This window comes from Prionailurus viverrinus, chromosome B3, assembly GCF_022837055.1.
Source record: "Prionailurus viverrinus isolate Anna chromosome B3, UM_Priviv_1.0, whole genome shotgun sequence".
NCBI lineage: Eukaryota > Metazoa > Chordata > Mammalia > Carnivora > Felidae > Prionailurus > Prionailurus viverrinus.
In genome coordinates this window covers 78,866,176-78,885,932 of record NC_062566.1, presented here as the reverse complement: position 1 = coordinate 78,885,932, position 19,757 = coordinate 78,866,176, and the positions used below count along the sequence as shown (strand labels likewise).

Sequence of the window (19,757 nt, the reverse complement as noted above, 5' to 3'; positions counted from 1 at the left end):
GAAATACTAACTCTGCCATACAGCTCTTCTGTCAAACCATTGTTGCATGCAACAAGATGTGCTTTTATTCAAATCCTCTCAACCTGGTTAACTATTAATAGAGGAATGACGGGTTATGAAATTCTGCCCACTATTTTCACGGAGAAAAACTTCTAGCACCCCAGTCAGCGGTTGGTGCATAATTCTATCTGCTGTGTATCTGGAGAAAGGAAGAATTTCAAAGGGTTCTAGGATTGTTGACGAGGGAAAGAGACTAAGGAGCCCCTTTTTAGAATCCCATGAAGAAAACACTGAGGTGCTAGGCCGGAGAAGCCCAGCCCGTCTGGGGATTGCGGTCTGGAATGTGACCCTACATAGGCAAAATTAAAAAATTATCCCCAGAACCAGACTACAGTGCACAGAAAGGGGGGCAGCGTGAGAAAGGAATTGTAAAGTTAAATGAGAATTGGCAGGATCCACATAAGATTACCCCCACCCCCATTCCTTATAATCCCTTCTCTTACTTAAAAACAAACAAAGAAACGAAATCTCAGTTCTGAAATGCACAGCCAGCAAAACATCTGCCTCCTTGGTGGGCTCCACGTACGTGCTGTGAAGGGGGCTGAAAGACTGATGAGAGGGTGTCGTCTTTTGGAGTGAAGGCAATAGGACGCTGGGTCTGATTAAAGTGCATCTGTTTCCTGAGAATAAACACAAATATACTAGGGCCCATGAATCCATTAATGCAGCCTTCTTCATCACCCAGGCCAAGGGCTGTCTAGCAAAGAGAGGAGATCGAACTCAGAGAGGCAGGCTTGGTAGGTCTTCATGTGCGGAAGTGGTTGTGGAAGGACTGACGGGGAAGGGTGGGCGCCCCCTCAGGCTCCTTGGGAAGTCAGGCAGCTATGTGAGTGCCTTCATTTGCTGTGGTGAACACCCCAAAGCAGGTCCAGGAGCCCCTCGTGGTCGACTGAAGAAAAAAAGTTTGACCTAATCCGTTCACTTGCCCTGGGCCGGCCTGACAAAACCAGTCCTGAGAGGTAAAGGTCCATTCTGGCCTGGACACAGATGATGACTGTTTCCTGAAGGTGAGTGTTTTCTGAATGAGACCTCTGTGTGTCAGTGGGAAGCTAGATAGTGAGCGATAGGGCACTGAGTTAGCTTCCACTATAGCAGGAAATGTTGACCAAAATATTGCCCCAGTTGTTTTTGTTGTCCAGGAGGTCCCATAAAAAGAAATATCGATGGAATTTTGCTTCCTTTAAAATGAACAAGGAGTAATTTTTGCTTGGGGCTCCAGAATATAAATTTATGACTTTGGGATGAAGCTTCTTGCTTTAAAAAAAAAAAAAAATCTTACTGGCAAATCAGTTGGATCATTCCAGCTGCGCCAGAGGCAGGATCTGACAGCTTTTTCTGAGCTCATGTGGTCCTAATCAGCTCAAGAAGAAAAGCCACCTTGGTGCCAGTTTGAAAGAGACTTTTAGTTGGTAATAAATTAGACAACTTGAAAAACACAAAAACTTTTTCACTTCTCTTTAATCCAAGGGCTGTTTTTATTTGTGAGTTTTAGTTTTAGATAACTGAGAAAAATGAGAGAATGTTTGTGTCAGGTTATTTCCTGAAATCCCTTTTGTGGGGAAAATCCAAAGAGCGCATGATGTAGGTTACTTGATATGGAAGTCCTTAAAAAAATAGCTAATTGTCCCTTGAAAAGAGATACACACTCAACAGACCAAAGGCCTGAGGAGTAAATTCATAACACTGTGCTCAAACTATAAAGGGAAGAAGCACAGAGAGAAAGAAAATTTATTTACGTGGATCATAGTTTTCATTTTATACCATGATATGGTCTGAGTACTTTTAACACATAACCTGGCATCTGCCCTTTGATTTATCCCAAAATTCGCTTTTTGATATCCAAAACTTTTGCTAGAGCAGCCTGTGTGTCGCTCACTGGATTCACTGATCACATCTCTAGATGTGATTCACTTACAACATCTCTAAAATTAGGTCTTTAAAGTTGTACCAGAAGAACCGGTCTTTCTTTAAGGATCTCACAACATCTCAATGGCCTTTTCTGAGCTCTTACAGGGCAATCATGAAGATGCGGGGAGGATGGGTGCAGTTTTTCCCAGGTTCGCTTGCAATCTCGAATGTTCCCGGGCATAATTTGGAGCGCCTCTGCTACCACTCGAGAACTTGTTTCTTTTACTCTGAAGTCTAGGGCAGAACCAATCACTCTCAGTAGCTGTTGCTCTGAGGAGAACCAAGAAGCGGTCATCCGCACCGCCCCACCTTCCAGGCCAAAGGTGCCTGTGAATTATAGACTGTGCTCTTCAGAGGACAGAGGTGAGCCCCACATTTGTGACAAGACTGTAACAAAAGAGACTTAGCTCCTCCTGGTTGAACTGCTGCAATCCTGCTTGGTTGGCAATTTTCGGCTATTAGTGTCCAAATATCACCCACCCCTAACGGTGAAGGGAGTGGCAAATACAGTTTAATCGAAAGAAAACTGCAGAGAACTTCCATTTTAGGACACGTGACCTGTTGTGTCAAACACACGCTTCCCCCTTCCCCTCCCCCAAAGGCTGGATGCTCAGTTTTATTGAATATTGTTCAAAAATGTCACCTGGTCTCTTGGTTTGAGCTTCGTGGCAGGCGTGCAAGAAATGTTGCGCTCGTGGAGGAAAACTCCTCTCCCCGCTAAACCTGACGGACTCTTGCTGAAGCGCACATCCATGGCTCAGCACACAGTCACCAAACAGAGGGATTTCAGTTTTCCTTGGGAAAACTTTGTCCACAGAAATAGACCGATGATTGAAAGGACATAAAGGAAGCCTGTGTCTGTGGCAGGGAACATAATTCTGTTAGTAAATCAAAACAAATCAGTACAAGTTTGCCTTCAGAAATATGGAGAAAAAAAGAGAACATGGTCCCTTCCTGTTGGGCTGTTCTACCAAATCAAAGCCAAAGATTCTAAATAGTGAGTTACTTGTGTCTTCAAAAGAAGGAAGCAGTCTAATTCGGTTTGAAGAGGAGATGAACACATATCAAAAGCGGTCTTTTAGCGAAGTGTCTCACAAAAGGACATTTTAGGGGTTTGCATATGCATTAAAAAGCTGCAATACTTGGCGTATTCAGGTAAGTATAGAATAAATAGGAAATGGTGAGATCATCGGAGATTGCACACTTCACATTCACACAGCTGAACAAAGAGCTTCATTATCGTCATGGCGATATGAGGACGCATCTGCGGCGCCATTCACCCCTCCTGGAGGTACCTTCATCAGTGCCTGCAGAGAATGGAGAAGGGGTGCCTTCTCTCTGGAACTCCAGTGTTATTTCTGAATTCACTAATATGGAGGGTGTGCAAGTAAGGGGGTGTGTGCGCTAGAATCACACTTTCGACTTAACACCCACAGTTGGGTGCTTAGCTGTAGCCACTGGTTTTCTTTCTACATTCACAAAACTGGCAGATGAAACATGAAAAAGAATACTGACTCTTTAATCTCTGCTTCTCCACCTAAGGCCCAAGGCAGGCTGACAGGGAACTTCATTCTGGAAACAGGACTTTTTTTTTTTTTTTTAATTCTGGATTACTTTTTCCTCTGCTTTTGAAAACTGTGGGCTATAGGGGAATGAACCTGACATAGACTTAAAACAGGAACAAGTTTCTTTATCTAAAAGTTATAGTCCTTGATGCTTACAGGAAGGTCATTTTCAAAACCCACAGGAGAAACAGCATTAGAGGCAGAAACTGTGCATGAAGCGCTTTATTTACTTGCAACAGAGACCGTTTTTCATTTGGAACTGCTCATAGGATCAACCAAGGCTTTGATGCTGTGCAGACTTTCCTATAGATTTTGCAATTAGTGAGTTAGATGTCTTAAATAGCAGACATCCACAAATTGGTTTTCAATGTGTGTGTGTGTTTGTGTGTGTGTGTTTCTTTTTTTTTTTTTTTTTGTGAATCTCTGTGCTGAGCAATATTTGGTAAAGTTTAATGATATTTGGTACTTAACGTGAGTTACGAGCTTGAGGACAGAAGACCTGTGGATGTTCCGTGAATGACGATGCATCATCTATGGATTTTCCCCCTAATACACTAATGACAGGCCCTGCTTGAGTTGCTATCTGTGTGATTTATAACCTCAGAAGAGGTTTTTTCCTATACCACTGCCAATTGATAGATTTTTATTAACTGTTAATATTGAATCATGCAGAGAAAACTTTTCATTGATTTAGGACGTGTCAATTTGTTAAGTTTAAAAAATAAATTCTCCTTTTCTTCATGATAATGTACTGAATTGGAGACCAAGCCTTTTAAACACTGATGGTATCATGTTCTAGGACAGGAAAAATCAAAGTGAGGGTTGGCATGAGTGACATTTGAGATCTCAGATTTTTTTTCAAGCTTGCTTTCAGTTCAGCCAGAGTTTCTGTACCACTCATTCCTGCCCTTCTTGACCTAAAATAGTCAGGGACGGTATTTCTTAGCCCTTATACTTAATTTTTTTTTTTGGTGGGGATTTGCTATATAAAGGGAAACAGTGAACTCTTGAACATGGAAATAAGAAAAATTTACAGCTAGGAAATGAAGGAAATGGTGGATTTATTCACTCAATACTCCTTTGAGTGCCTACTCTGTGCGAGGCACTGGGGGATCTCAAAGTAAGCAAAATTAGGTGGTGGCCCTGTCCCCCTTTTAGCCCCAGTCAGTCACGGTAATTCCATTTCCTTACCAGTGATGGGTTTAGGTTTGGAATACGGTGAAACGCTGGACAGTGAGACCCACAGGGAGGTCTCTCTCTTGTTGGGAATTAATGGGAAAGTTTCCTTTATTCTGAAAAAAGGACTGACCTCAATGTGCCTTTCTGTGGGAGACAGATACTTGGCATTTTCACTAAGAAACTTAAAACTGTGGTCACCCTTAGGGCAAGTGGTATGGGGGTCTGACCTGGCCTGGGTGAATCTTTTACCTCCCTTTAAAAATGAAGTATTGGCAAGGTTAAGCTGGAAGGTAGGCAGAACTAACAAAAGGTAAAAAGATGAGGTTGGGTCTTAGATTTATTTTATGTCTCTTGTGGACCCTGTGTTTCTGGATGGGGCTGTTTTACGAAGCGCACTAAACATCTTGGACAAGAGATAGATGAGTATCGAGGCACAGGTACACAGAAACCAATGTTTGGTAAAAACAGGAGTATTTAAAGGAGCCCAGACAAGTTTCATTTGTTCACCTATGGTGTAGATTTTCAGAAACCGAGATACTTGGTTGTGAAAACGTTACAGATGCTCCCCTGTAGCAGGCATCGTTGATTGTCCACTGGACAGCTATTCTTTTTTTTTTCCCAGTGTTATTTAGAAATAATGGACGTACATCCCTGTGTGAGTTTAAACACACAGCATGATGGTTTGATTTACACAGATTATGAAACAATGATTTCAACAGGATCAGCTAACATTCATCTTCTCATATAGGTAAAATGAGAAGAGAAAGAGGGAGAAAGGAAAGCAATGTGCTCCTTTTGAACTCTTAAGATTTACTCCCGACAACTTTCCTATAGCTCCTGCAGCAGTCATCCTGTTGCGTATTGAACGGCTTTTCTATCACTTCTCTCCCAAGTCCCAGTGGGGACGAACTTTGATTGTTTAAGCCAGTCATGGCAATTCCATCTGGTGGGTGACTGTGGCATGGGCATTTGATGAAATGCTGGGCAATGAGACATAAGGGGGCTCCTCTCTCCTGGAGGGCCTCTAAGAGTATTTTCTTTCAAGAATGAACACAAAATAGTGACTGACCCTTTCCTGACTTTGGACATTGTCTTTGGACATTGTCTTGTGGGGAACTGGTGATGGGCAGTGCCACAGCTGTCTTTGGGTCATGAAGAGAAACTTGAGACGATTACAGAGAAAGCTGAACTCCTTTTTGCCTGGGTTTTCTGTTACTTGTAACCGGATACATTCTAGTTGATGTGCCCCACCAAAAATTCTAGGAAGCCAGAGGGGATGTGGAGCTCATAAAGAGGTTCAAATGACCCGATCCTTAGTTAACACTAAATTAATGTAAAAACCACTGTAATGTTTATTTTTGAGAGAAAGAGAGAGACAGAGCGCAAGCAGGGGAGGGGCAGAGAGAGAGGGAGACACAGAATCCGAAGCAGGCTCCAGGCTCTGAGCTGTCAGCACAGAGCCCGACGTGGGGCTCAAACCCACAAACTGTGAGATCATGACCTGAGCTGAAGTCTGGCGCTCAACCGAGTGAGCCACCCAGGTGCCCCAATGAAAAAACCATTGTGTAAACACTTACACAAATTAAATCCTTATGTCACTCATTTGTGTTAAACAAGGAAAAGTTTGAGGTTTTCTGAGATAGTCAAGGTATCATTAAATCAACGTTTTAAGGAAAGTAGTTATAACACATGTAACGGGGTGGGGGGATGTGGGGGGGGGAGGGGGCACCTGGGCGGTGCTTGGGTGGCTCAATTGGTTAAGCATCCAACTTTGGCTCAGGTTATGATCTCATAGTCCTTGAGCCTGTTTCACATTCTCTCTCTCTCTCTCTCTCTCTCTCTCTCTCTTCCCCCACCTCTTGTGTACCCGCACCCCCCCCTCAAAAAACAAATAAACATTAAAAAATTTAAAATAATTAAAACTTACAATGGCATCTTGTTCTTAATTTTGTATAAAGTACAGGAAGTAATGGAATTCATCTTATTTAGGTTGATTTAGGTTAAAATGGATGTTTTAGAAGTTTTTTTTTTTCTGAACGTGTTTTATAAGAGCAATGGGTCATTTTCTCTCAAATATCACGTGTTTCCTTTTATGGTAATAGAAGCAGCTACTAATTGAAGTAGTAATAAGGAAAAGCCCAAGGATCCATGTTAGGATTTCATTAGAATAGATGAGTCCAATTGAAGTTCTGGCTTACTTCCTGGGCAGAGAGGAAAGATTGTGTATGGTATCATTCTGTGTTCTTTTTTCTTTCTTTCTTTCTTTCTTTCTTTCTTTCTTTCTTTCTTTCTTTCTTTCTTCTTTCTTTCTTTCTTTCACGTTTATTTTTTGAGAGACAGAGACAGAGTATGAGCTGGGAAGGGGACAGAGAGAGAAGGGGAGTCACAGATGCCGAAGCAGGCTCCAGGCTCCAAGCTGTCACCACAGAGCCTGATGCGGGGCTCGATCCCATGAACCATGAGATCATGACCTGAGCCGAAGTTGGCTGCCTAACTGACTGAGCCACCCAGGCACCCCATTCTGTGTCCTTTTCTATGCTCTGGAATGTCCCTGACCCTACACCTCTGCCCATCTGCCACCTTGGCTTCTTGCCATCTTCTTTGAAGTTCCAGGGAAGATATGCTACCTCTGGAACCTCTCGTCCTCCCTTCCTGTCCCCCATCTCTGGGGTTTCAGTGTTTTGTTTATACGTCTCAATAGGAGCGCCTGGGTGGTTCAGTCGGTTGAGTGTCCAACTTTGACTTGGGCTGTCATGATCTCACGGTTCGTGGGTTCAAGCCATGCGTCAGGCTCTGTGTTGACAGCTCAGTGCCTGGAGCCTGCTTCAGATACTGTGTCTCCCCCTCTCTCTGCCCCTCCCCCACTCATGCTCTGTCTCTCCCTCTTCCTCTCTCTCTCAAAAATAAACATTAAAATAAGATAAAAAAATATACATCTCAATAGTCCTCATTTTATGCCACCTTTCCAAAATTGGTTGTTTTCATGCTATCGTCCCTACTAGTATGTAAGCTCCCTGAAGGTAGAGACCACATCTTAGTTATTTTTGAAACCTTACTGCAATACCACAAAGCTGTACAGTAAGTACTCAAGAGATTTTAGGTGAACTTGAACAGGGAAAATTTTTGTATTCACATGTGCAACAAGCACAGGGAAAAAATGTTAACCTGGGGAAAAAACTGAAGACCTCCTTTTGCTTACATGTTGACGATTACTTCCATTTATACTCTCTTGAATATCAGCGGAGAAGGCTAATACCTGACATCTTTGTAAAGAAGTCCTTCTCTTTATCAAGTAATCACATACTTGTTTCATTTGAGCCCTGACTGAGATACCCTCGGTAGCCAATTCCCTACTTCTATTTTACTGTTATTCACAAGATTCAGCCAACTGAAGAGGAAAATGAAGCCGTTAAGATTGTTAGTCAATTTGTATTTACTTCATGTGAGACAAGAATGCCTTCTAAATGCTAGTATAGTCCATCCTTCTCAAACGTTAACCTGAATGGGAGTCCACTGGGGATCTTGCTCACTGCAGATGAGGATTCAGTAAGCTGGGGGTAGGCCTGAGATTCTGCATTTCTATAAACGCAGGGGACCAAGGACACTCAGCTGATAGGCCCTTGCTGATCTCTGTTCTCTGCCTGCCTTTAGACTGGAAAAGCCAAAATCCATACTTCCTCAGAAAGAAAAAAAAAAAAAGACATAAAATAATACTGGCAATTCACTTCTACATAAAAACCTGACTTTATTTCTTCTCCATGTGAGCATCTTTTTTGGTTAATGGACAGGCACATGACGCGGGCTGACTTGGCTTCTGAAAAAGGTCTGACACGGTAGCTATTACATGTATTTCTTTTCATGGGCATTTCCATATTCATACGGAAGAAGAGGAAAGACTCATTTGCTTTGGGAAAAAGTCCAACCAATGATCAGGTTGCAGCTAAATCCCTGAAGGCCCAGCCCCGAAAAAGGCTAAGATCGAAAGATAGAAAAAAAAAGTCCCCTGTGCTATTTGTACTCGGCCCACCCACCAAACTTTGTGCCTTCCTTTATCCCTTCATTGCAGCTTCCTTTACTGTGTGCAATGGCTGCATACCCAAATCAACAATTAAATTCCCCCTTTGTTTGCGTGGCAGATGACAAATGCATGGAGGACATCTTGTGTTTCCGAGGCAGGCAGGGCACTTACTTTGATTGATGCTCGGTTGTGGAAAAAAATGAGCTGGGAAGGAATTACAATGGAGGGCCTGCAGACTGGAAGGGGATATACTAATTAGTCCTGCATTAAGCAGTCGGCTTGCATTTGGCGATGAGACGCCTTCAGGAGGGAAGCGTAGGGGTTATTGATGCAAAACAGCATGCATTGCATTATGCCAGGTAGCTGTGTATTACTTTTGTTAAGAAGGATAAAATTTTGTAATTGAGAAATAAATGCTTAGGCTACTGTATTTTTTTTTTCTTTTTTAACATCCTCCAAATATATTGGGCAGCCCATCCTTTTGTAATTCAACGAGATCTTGTAGACAAGGCAGAAGTCCTTCTTTCTTTGTGAAATAACTCTTACAGAGTTCCTTCATCCTGGTGAAGGTTCTAGGAAGGGAAAACTGCTACCAGTTCTATACCTTCTGGCTCCTTTTCTCTAAAGTCCCACGGCTGCAGAGCCCTGAGCCTTGCTAGTGGAGCACGACATTGTAAAGGGAAGTTTCTCTCTGCCACTCTTTCCAGGTTTTAGAAGCATTGCCGATTTGACCTGGAAAGGACCCCAGGGGTATCTCAAGACAAATTCAGCAACTTCTATAGACAGAAGGCTGGACTAAAAGGGACGAAAGAGAGATGCAAAACATGTTTCTCGGTTCGGTTTAGCATTTGTGATTTGCCCTTCTATTTTGGGCTAAAGGCAGGGCGAGAGTAGTAGATGGCTGCACTAGCTAACTGGGATCTGGGACTCCGGGGAGACCTGGCTGGTCATCTTCAGGCCAATACCTCCTGAGCAATGGAGAAGCGGAGAGTGTGATAGGCAAAGATGCTCAAATAATCGCTTATATGAGTAGTTTAAAATTCAAACCGTGAAATGGTGATTTGGTCAATTTGGCTTGGAGAATCAGTGAAATTGGGTTCAATGACTCCAGTAAGGTGGCGTAAGGAAAACAAATCAGAGGGGTCTTTGGTCACAGTGTGAAAGAAGAGGGCCTACAACCCCCTTGGTTTTAGAATCCCAGTAGGATTTCACTCACCTACCATGTTGCTAAGGATAATGCGATTCTTACTGATTCTTTATGTTGGAAGCTAGTGTGAACTATCGGGCCACTCATGTTAACTTGGTGAGAGAGTGAGTGGTCCAGAGTTCTTGGTTCAACTGATGAAAGTTGTCAATTCCTGATGGAGCTGAGACTCCCCTCTACTTTTCTTATTCTAGAGACAAGTTCATCTATGGATTTACAGATGCCTAAACTAGGAGAAAGATACAAGTGATAAAAACAGCATTCTGAGTTCTCAAAGACTACTGAGTCTTTTATTTTAAAGTTTTATCTGTAAACTGGAGTGTAAGACAGATATCAAGCTATCAGAAATATCAGATGGCTAAAACCTGCCTTTCATGCACAGAAACAGGAATTGTGCCAATAGCTCTAGGAAGAAAAGCTAAATAGTTAATGTAGTTTATTTTTTAACCACCCCTTTGTTTTAGAATTCTATCTTATTCCTGAGCCGATTCTCTGTCACCATGACCTTCTCCCGCCAAGAAGGTACAGTTGAGGCATCCTTCAGTAATAGCCTAGGGCTTTGGACGAGCAGGATACTGCACTGGCATTTTGCCTTTTCTTCCAATGTTTACACAACCAAGACTTATTACATGCTCTGTCATTTTGTTACTGGGCTGGCTTTGGTTTGAAAATTAGGTAAACATCAGACATTCCATCACACAATTTTAGACTCAATCTTACTTTATAATGATGTTAATGTTTATTGTACAAAGCGAGATGCATTTGTATATTTTAGCATTTTATTTCAGTCACAGAATGCAAAACCTGACATTGGCATCAGTTTGATTTGTGTGTGTGTGTGTGTGTGTGTGTGTGTGTGTGTGTGTGATTGAAGATATTAAGCACTACAAGAACGTTGAAATTTCAATCTGATTAGGATCAAAATTCTTCAGGATCAAAACACTCCTTTTCCTCCCCCTACAGTTTTACTAATTGTGTGCTACTTGACATTGTGGAGTTATTCCACAGCATGATAGCTAAATATGTGAAGTGTATTTTACTGTGCGGAATTATCAGCTCATTTTATTTGTTTTTCATGTGTTTGAGGTTATTAAAAGAACTTAAAATTAGAAGTCGTGTGTATGAGTTGAAAGAGTGAACTCAATCATTGTTAGTAGGCTAAATCATAAAGCAATAGCCAGTATGTCAATATCAAGTAATGAAAAAAATCACAGAATTTAAAAGCATACCTTCTCTGTTTATTAGTTGGCAAGATACCAGAAAAATTAGGAGACTAGTACAATAGTGAATGGTGGAGTTGTTTATTTTCAGCACTCTCAAATTATTCTGGTTACTGAAAATGAGATAAAAGTAGATTGGGAAGAATGGCATCAAACGTATTTGTTGGAGACCTCTGCTTCATGGGAAGAAATGAATTGCCCTAGCTCACTGTTCCTGAGGAATTGTGTTTCTTCAAGCTGTAAATCAAATCCCAGAGAGATAGCATGACGTTTTCCAAATAATAACTGAGGATGACATAGTTCTTTTTTGTCAGCATCAGGTTTCTGAAGTTAGACCTCAATTAAGATTCCAAAATGAAAAAGCACCCTTCACCCCCCACACGCATGGTGCATGACAGTGTCCTAAAAACAGTATATTCATTTTTAAAGTCTGGATCTCTGGCATATATCAGTCCAAAAATGTATCTATAGCCTCCTCCAAAGATCCTGATTTTTCTCCATTTTCTCTAAATTCCCAGCTACAAAGAACCTGATGTTTCTTTTCAGGAAGCAGCATCATTTTTTTCCCCCAATTAATTGAAGAGCCATCTGCTTCTGCGATGCACAACACCCATTCATTCTTAGCAACAAGTGTGTTCCCCAAATCCCTGGTGTGCAATACCAAGGCACGCACTCAGTGTTGGGAGTAGAATCTGCTGGAGAGCAGCCTTGCAGGCAGGCTTTTCCCAGAGACGTGATGTATACAAAATTTGACACTGAACTTGGTCCCACATCAGTGTTGCTAATGCACGGTTAAAAGGCAGTACAAGATGCTCACCCTTCGAGACTTTGGCGGGCTTACTGTCTTGCCATTATGCTTTTGAAGATGCGAGTTTAAAATGAGCAAACAACAGCAAAGGGCAGGACAGACCCGAGCCAGCTCTCCTCAACCATGGCAAGAAAGGGGGGGGGAGGAAGTAAATTACAAAGGCCACCCGGCTAGCATTTCTACATAAAACCTTGACTGTCACGCGGTAGTATTTCATTGGTGGCCCCTTGCCTGTATTTAAAACCAGAGTTCAAAACTGGGTTTAGAACATTCTAGGAAGATGAGCTGGTTGGGCCCTCATCTTTTAGGAAGACTCTACTGATTGGTCATAAAAAGGACCTCTTGTGGGAAAAGGGACAGCCTCTTGCTAAGAGGTTCAGTAGTCTAGTGCCTTATGCTTCATGGGATTGTCTGAGGCCCTCAACACACGGTGTAAACCACCTGGCTGAGTGTGATGAGGAAAAGCTGCATGGGACCTGGTGTGGGAGTTTCTGCTCGGACCTGGCCAGAACACCATGGTCCTTCTTTCTTCCAATGCCAAAAAAAGTACCTTGGGTATCAGCTTGTGAGTCAGGAGCTGGGAACCAGACTCAAACAGCTGAGATGAGTTTCCCTCTCCCGGGAGTTGGGAGAAGGAGGGAAGTTTTCCTCTGAATAACCCTCTTTGCAGAAATACAGTGAAAAGACACTGCCTTTGAGAGCTGCTGCTGTATCCACACGACGTGCTCTGCCACTGTGTCCCAGCTCCCCTGGGCCTCAGTTTTGCGGTTAGTCGAGTAGGAATTGTTAAAGTCTCTGGTCTATTTGAATTTGTCTTCTCCCTTGTATATCTTGAAACAGAGACCACACATTTCAGAGTGGTACTTGCTCTCTAGAAAATGAAAGGGTCAAGAAAGCACTTACGACAAAGGTTTTCCCATGGCTTTATGGGAGAGAGAGCACAAGAGAACACAAAATCCCGTGTGAGCGCCTAACCATCCAGCAATTTCTCTAGGCCTGAGGTCCAGCTTTCAATCTAATTCCAACACAGGTGGAAGTGATGTAGGTCTCACTTTTTCTCACTGTGTGCTGACAGTCCTCTCAAATGCACACGGGAGACATGAAGGGAAAAATCGGCACTGAAACCAAACAAGCATCGGAGAGCGATGATGCCAGCCAGGCTGTTCCCTCACACAGGAGGTACTTACGGTCCAAGTGACTGTGCCTGATGCCCTCGACGTCTTCGGCATGGATGAAATGGTAGCATCTCTTCCCTACAATGTCTACAGGGGTCAGATCCATATAATCGCTAATCCTGCAAAGAGAAGAAAATAGGCTGGAATTCAGAAAGGGGGAAGTACAGAAATTGTTCAATGCCTTAGAAACACATCTACTTACAGTTTTCATTATACTACGGGTACCCACGAGGACGTGGAACTTGGAGGGAAAACCCCTTACAGACAAGATTATTTCTTTAACGGACAACAGACTTTTTCAAAAGTAGGAAATGTACAAGATGAAGCAACTGTGTTTAAATAATGAGACAGGTTTTTCTTTCTTTTTTTTTTTTTTTGGCATCAGAATACACATTTAGACAACATAATTCCGTGAAATTATTGAGAATCAGTAACAATACAAGATCCTTATTAGAAGCCAAGATAATTCAAGGTTACATAATAAAATAAAAACATGTTATGTTTATACGGAATGATTAGAGACACCTTTCATTTAAACAGATTGGTCTTCTATTGGGTATTTCCATGAAAAAGGGCTTCAGCTGCTTCTTGGCACAAAGTCCAAATTGGCATTCAAGGGATATAATTTAAATGCTGAGACATACAGATGCCTGGGGGTATTATCTTTTTTAGTCTTAGTCATTTGGGAGCTCTGCTTTCACTCCTGGCCCTTTTAACTGGTACTTTGTGGTGGATTCCACACAGAAACTTTTAAACCATTTCAGCAGCTCTTCCAGGCTTGTGCTCGACAGTACGTGTGTGTAAGCCTGTGTCATTGATTGTCCAGACGTCAATGTCCTCGGGCGGGAGCACAGAAAAATGGAACAGAAATTGGAAAACATGTTGGAGGAATCTGCCTGATTTACACAAAGACGTCAAAATGTTTATTATCCTCCTCCCTGTCCGGGTACAGGCTGGTTTTGGTCAGTCCAAAACAGAATCTATCTTTTGTTTAATGTATGTTCTTCACTGTCCCTGTGCTTTTTCTGGTTTATGGCTTACAATGTATCCAAATAGGAAGGGAGGCTTTAGAAATGACATATTTAAGAAACCTATGAGATCACTGTTGGAGAGTTCAGTCTGACCCCGAGGGCGGGGACAGAAGGAACAAAACAAAAACAGCATAATGTGGAATATGATTAAAATACGCTACCAGTGAGTGAACTTCTCAGTGTCTAATATTAAACATTAAATAATATTTCTGGCCAAACAAGAATTCTTGGTAAGGTGAGACTAAGCGGGGCAATATAAAGAATGTTTTTTTCAGAACCCCATGGTTTTCTGGTACAAAACAGAGTAGTTGGTGTTTTCCTAAAACCATTAGCTGCTTTCCAAGCACAGTTTACACCCCCTTCCTGCAAATGAGTGAACAAAGATGTCATTAAAAGGCCCTCATTGGCGTTTCTGAAATTTGCCAGCTCCCTGAAAACATTAGATGTTGGCTTTGCCTGCGGCTGCGCTAAGGAATGCAGAGGAGAAGAATGGTTTGCAGAGGGAAAAATCGGCACTGAAACCAAACAAGCATCAGAGAGGGAGGGCACAGGGCTTGAGTTTCTAGTTAGCGATTCCCTAATTAAACAATAACCCTCCCCCCCCCCCCCTCCAAGCAAAAAGCCAGTCATACTTTCGGGAAGACATTCTCTAGTTTACTGTTTATTTGAATGAAATCCTTCAGAACCAGAGCCCTTTACCGTGGCGAACGTGACCAGCTCAGTGTTCAGAGACCTCTTAATACACATGTAGAAAGCCCCAGACCAGTCTGATGACCTATATCAGGATTAGAATCCTAATGGCCCTTGGTACTGTGAGCCTCAGTTTCCTTATCTGTAAAAACAACTGAAGTGGTTGGGGAGGGGATGAACGAACGAAATGAAATGAACACAGCACAGTGCCTGGAATACAGGGTAGGCCTTTTCCTCAGATAAGCAATTACCTTTAACACAGGTCTTTTTAAAATAACTTGTATCATTTTCAGTTGGGAAGTAATACTATATTGTATTGGCTAATAAGGGGTTGTGGAAAATAGTTTTTTTTTTTCTTTTCTTTTCTTTTTTTTTTTTTTAAAGGAAAGAAAGAAAGCTTAAAGTGGGTCACAGAAAATGATCTCAATTACTGGAGTGGTACCATAAGGCACTCGGGTCCATGAAGCAGAATTAATCAATCTGTGATCACAGGAATGAAAATTAAACGAGGGCTTTGGGATAGGGCAATCACCGGGAGCAGGTAAATAAGATGAGGCTCTGTTTTTTGGAGAGGGTGGTGGTAGTAAATCTAAATCAAGGGATCCGACATATGTTTTCAAAGAGGCAAAGCCATAGGTCATCGGACTTAGTATCCGCCTCCCTGGCTTGGATCCCCATCTCCAGCATTCTATGTTTTTAATCAGAATAAACAGCTTTGTGGGCTATAATCGTGTTCTGTAATGGATGCGTAGATATGAAAGGTCCCCTTCAGTGGTTAGTCTGATTGATTCCTTACCACTCAGCCTGACTTCTGTAAAAAAAAAAAAAAAAAAAGTGACAAGGGATACAGGAAGGCCTACATGGAGCTAAATGTCTGTGTTTTTTTTCTTTTTCCTTCTTTCTCCTTTTTTTATTTTTTTAAATCTGCCACCTTTGGGTTCAAATTGTGACGTTGGGCATACCATTTGACCTTTCTCTCTAAACTGAAACTGCCTGAGGTTGATGAAGACAGTGGCAACATCCATCTTCCAGAAGTGCCCTGAAGCTTAAATGAGATGGTGTACCCAACGAGCTTTGCACATTGCCGAGTGTGGAGTTAGTGTTCAATAAACATTAACTACCTTCATTATTACTTGCGAACCTTAGCTGATCATTTTGGCTAACCGTCTTTCCTGATAGTCTTTGGCCATTCCGGAAGACCCTTCACATAGCCAAGTATGCAGTCACAATGATAAAAATGTTAATAAATGCCAACAAAGCTTGAAAAACAGAGTTAGAGTTACTCATTAAATAGTAGTGACGGGTTCATGGTATCTTCTAACCCAGCGAACACTAATAGCTCAGGTGGGTGTCTTTTTCCCCCCGTGAATTCTTTCCTCTGAATCAAATCCTGACCAGAAATGGTAGGCATATCTAACTTGGTCTCCACATCTTCAGTGCTTCCCAGTGGAACTGAATGCAGGTGCCGTCTGTCTTCCTCTTGGCGAGGCCCTGGAGAGGTCTATTATGCAAGCCGCTTGACCATTCTGCTCTTATTTTCCCTCTGAAAGCACTAACAGGGCTCAGTGGACATACACTGCCTTTATGCCTGACAATAGTCTGTGCGACAAAAGCACCCTCTCAAAATGGCCTCAGTAACTCCCCCGGTGGCACCAGCAGATGGATGGTATCACTAAAGCTTCCTTCTCATGGCTGATACATGCGGGGTTCCTCTTCACTTTTCTCCCTGGGCCCCGTGATTCTCTCTTCCTCAAATCAGTCTCATGATGGGCTTGTGACTTCTAGGTGAAAGGTCTGAGGGGGCACTGTCCCATTTCCTTGTCCCTTGCTTTGCGCTTAATGGAAAAAGTGAACTTTTCAACCAGAGGCTAAAAAGTCCTTTTATCCCAGCTCAGTGGTAAGGAAGGACTGCCAAATCATTTATACGATGAGTCTTTTTTTTTTTTTTTAATTTATAAAAACAAAATCCTCAGGATTACAATGTTTTATTTAATAGTTTTGAAAAATTTTCACCCTTTTTCCTCTGTGGGCCTCAAATTCTCGTTTTTTCCTCTACACGTGTTGTGGCCTGAATGTGTCCCTCCTACCACCGAATATATATATTGAAGCCTTTTTACCCAATGTGATAGTATGAGATGGTGGGGCCTTTGGGAGGTAATTGGGTTTAGACGAGGTCATGGGGATAGAGCCCCCATGATGGGATTAATGTCCTCCTAAGAAGAGGAAGGGATCAGAGTGCTCTCTGTCCTTTGTGAAGATGAAGCAAGACGTCAGCTACCTACAAACCAGGAAGTGGGCTCTCACCTGGAACCTAATTAGCTTGTACCTTTTAAAAAAAAAAGAACTTTTTTTTTTTTTTTCCTGGAAGAGAGTGTGGCTGGAGCAGGGGAGAGGAGCCAAGGGAGAGAGAGAATCTTAAGCAGGCTCCATGCTCAGTGAGGAGCCCAATGTGGGGACCCACGACCCTGGGATCATGACCTGAACTGAAATCAAGAGTCGGATGCTCAACCGACTGAGCCACCCAGCAGCCCCAGCTTGTACCTTGGTCTTGGGCTTCCCAGTCTCCAGAACTGTGAGAAATAAGTGCCTGTTGTTGAAGCCCCCCCAGATAGTAATGTGTCATAGCAGTCAGGCAGGCAGTAAGACAGTGTGCTGAATGCCTGTATGAACACTGTCCATCGTGAGGCTGGGCTCTTACAGTAGTCAGGAAGTGGGTCTGGCTGAGACATCAGGAGATAACTTTCACTGCATAATTCTGCCAAACGTCTCAGCCCTGCTCTCTCCTTGGGTTCTTGGCCAAAATGGGTCTTAATTATAGCATATGGCTGTCTGGGTGTCCCAATTCATTCCATTGTTGTCCCTAATGTAAATCAGGACAGCAATGTAAATTTTAAATAAAAAGCATGTTTGGTGTCAGTCCAAGCAGCCATTAAAAATAAGATCAGGATTTATAATGAGCCTCACTGGGAGAGTAAAATCCTTCAGACTGCTGAAAACACCAACCTTCACCAATGTGTGACACACAACAGAGGAAATGAAAACAAAAACAAAGTACCTATTTTCACAGTAAATGATATTGAGGTCCATATTTACTCGAGTGACGAACATATGGCAGTCAATTCTGACTTCATTGATCGTAGGGGGAGGCAGGGCATGAGCCACAACCACAAGACCCATGATTTGGCTGGGAACGGTCCTCCCGTGGGATAGTGACACCCTCAGTCGTAGCCGGCCTGTTATGTGAATCACCTGTAATAGAACATTAAGTACACGACACAGTCAAATTTACATCTGGGATGTGACAGTATTTCTTGCAAGAAATGCAAAATTACATCTGGAACAACCAACATTAGCTTGTATCTTCTGTAATCATAATGGCTGTCAAAGTGCCCTTGATGTCCTCAAGGCAGGGACAAAAGAGAAATAATATTATATGCTGAGCTTTTCTCAGTGCGGCATTATTATTGTGCAATTCTATTTTCAGGACTTTTTCTTTCCCTTTATTCTTCTTCTCCTCCTCCTCCTCTCTCTCTATCTCTCTCTCTTTACATTTAGAGGAAGCGTATAACCAGTTAAAATGACCAGAAAGTTGAGCAATGAGCTGCAAAAAGAAATGTTTGCATTATCAGCACTTGTTAATGGATGATGTTTGTCTGTCTGCAGATCTGTACTCAGTGGATTACAATGGCCATCTCCTTTCAGAAGTATGGCTCATAGCTTTCCTTTGCTGGGGGTGGGGTTTGATATTGCAAAAAGGCCAAAGCCTCCAACGAGCAAGTCTTAGTGACCATGACATGAATGGGCCTTTTAGAGCATAGATATTCCATGTTAGAAATCACTGAGTTACCAGTAATGCTGTGATTTAGTGCTCTATGGGGTTGGAGATCAGAGGACTTTGGCCTATCATTTGTTCCTTGAGCTCGTTCTAAAGCAGGATCAGGAAATTTGCACCATTTTGGTGGCTTGTTTGGTTACTTGTGCAGACACAGGAGGGAGAATGTTGGGCTGTCATTTTCGGTTTCTTAGCCAAAGTATACCCTAGATAGTCCAAGCCATCTAGAACCAAATTAAAGTGGTTCGTCTTTGTCACACATTTTAAACGGTATTTTTACAGACGTCCTTTTAAAAGTTGCTTTGCTTATTAACTACACATAGAAGGACAGCCATAATGTCAACTTCTTTAAGCGATGTTTTGAGGAAACAGAAATCATAAAAGTATGGAAAGTATAAAGGATTTGTGTATTTCGTTGGAAGTTGTGTGGGGTGGTGGGGGGAGGAGGGTGTTGGAGGCGTGTGCACGCGCGTGTGTGTGTGTGTGTGTGTGTGTGTGTGTGTGTACTCTGTGTTCCTAGGATGGTGCTACAGTGTGGGCAGGCCTCCAAAACTAGGTTGTAGATGTAATCACTGTGATTCACTGTACCAGGGAGGTCGGTTTAGTAGCTAACCAAGTTCTCCCTTTGGTTTGCCTCTCCAAGAATGCATCATTGACCATCATCACACTATCTTTTGAGATTGTTGGCCTCCCTCTTGGCCATAAGGAACTGAAGTGGGAAGTAGATCTCTGGCCTCCCAGGAACAGTAGGATCTAATGCCTGCTCTCCTTCACAGGGGCTTGATTGGTAATTCCTTTTTCATTTTGTTTTTGTTTCCCTCAAGTTATTCAGTTTTCCAAAAGCAAGCCACACTGCTGTCAGTCAAGAGGCAGGATCAAAGCTTATGGGGCTGCTCTTCGGAGTCCTGGTGTCCTAAAGAATACCTCTTTCCCTATTCCCTTTACATTTGCACCCAGAGCTGCAGATCTGGAAACACCAACGAGGAGGATTATTTAGGGTATTTCAGGAGCAGCTTTTTGACCACCCACATTTGAAGTTGACTAAATTCATACTTAATGCACCTTTG

At 42.5% G+C, this 19,757-nt stretch overlaps 1 protein-coding gene across 1 annotated transcript in view; it reads right to left on the bottom strand.

Annotated features, from left to right (window-relative positions):
- NPAS3 (neuronal PAS domain protein 3) overlaps positions 1–19,757 on the bottom strand; it is an 861,155-nt gene that overhangs the window by 11,912 nt on the left and 829,486 nt on the right. Inside the window, exons 7-8 of the mRNA XM_047864546.1 lie at positions 17,914–18,107; positions 13,150–13,256 (exon numbers count right to left, since the gene is read on the bottom strand). Coding sequence (XP_047720502.1) covers positions 13,150–13,256; positions 17,914–18,107 — 301 coding nt within the window. The remainder of the gene's footprint in view (positions 1–13,149; positions 13,257–17,913; positions 18,108–19,757) is intronic.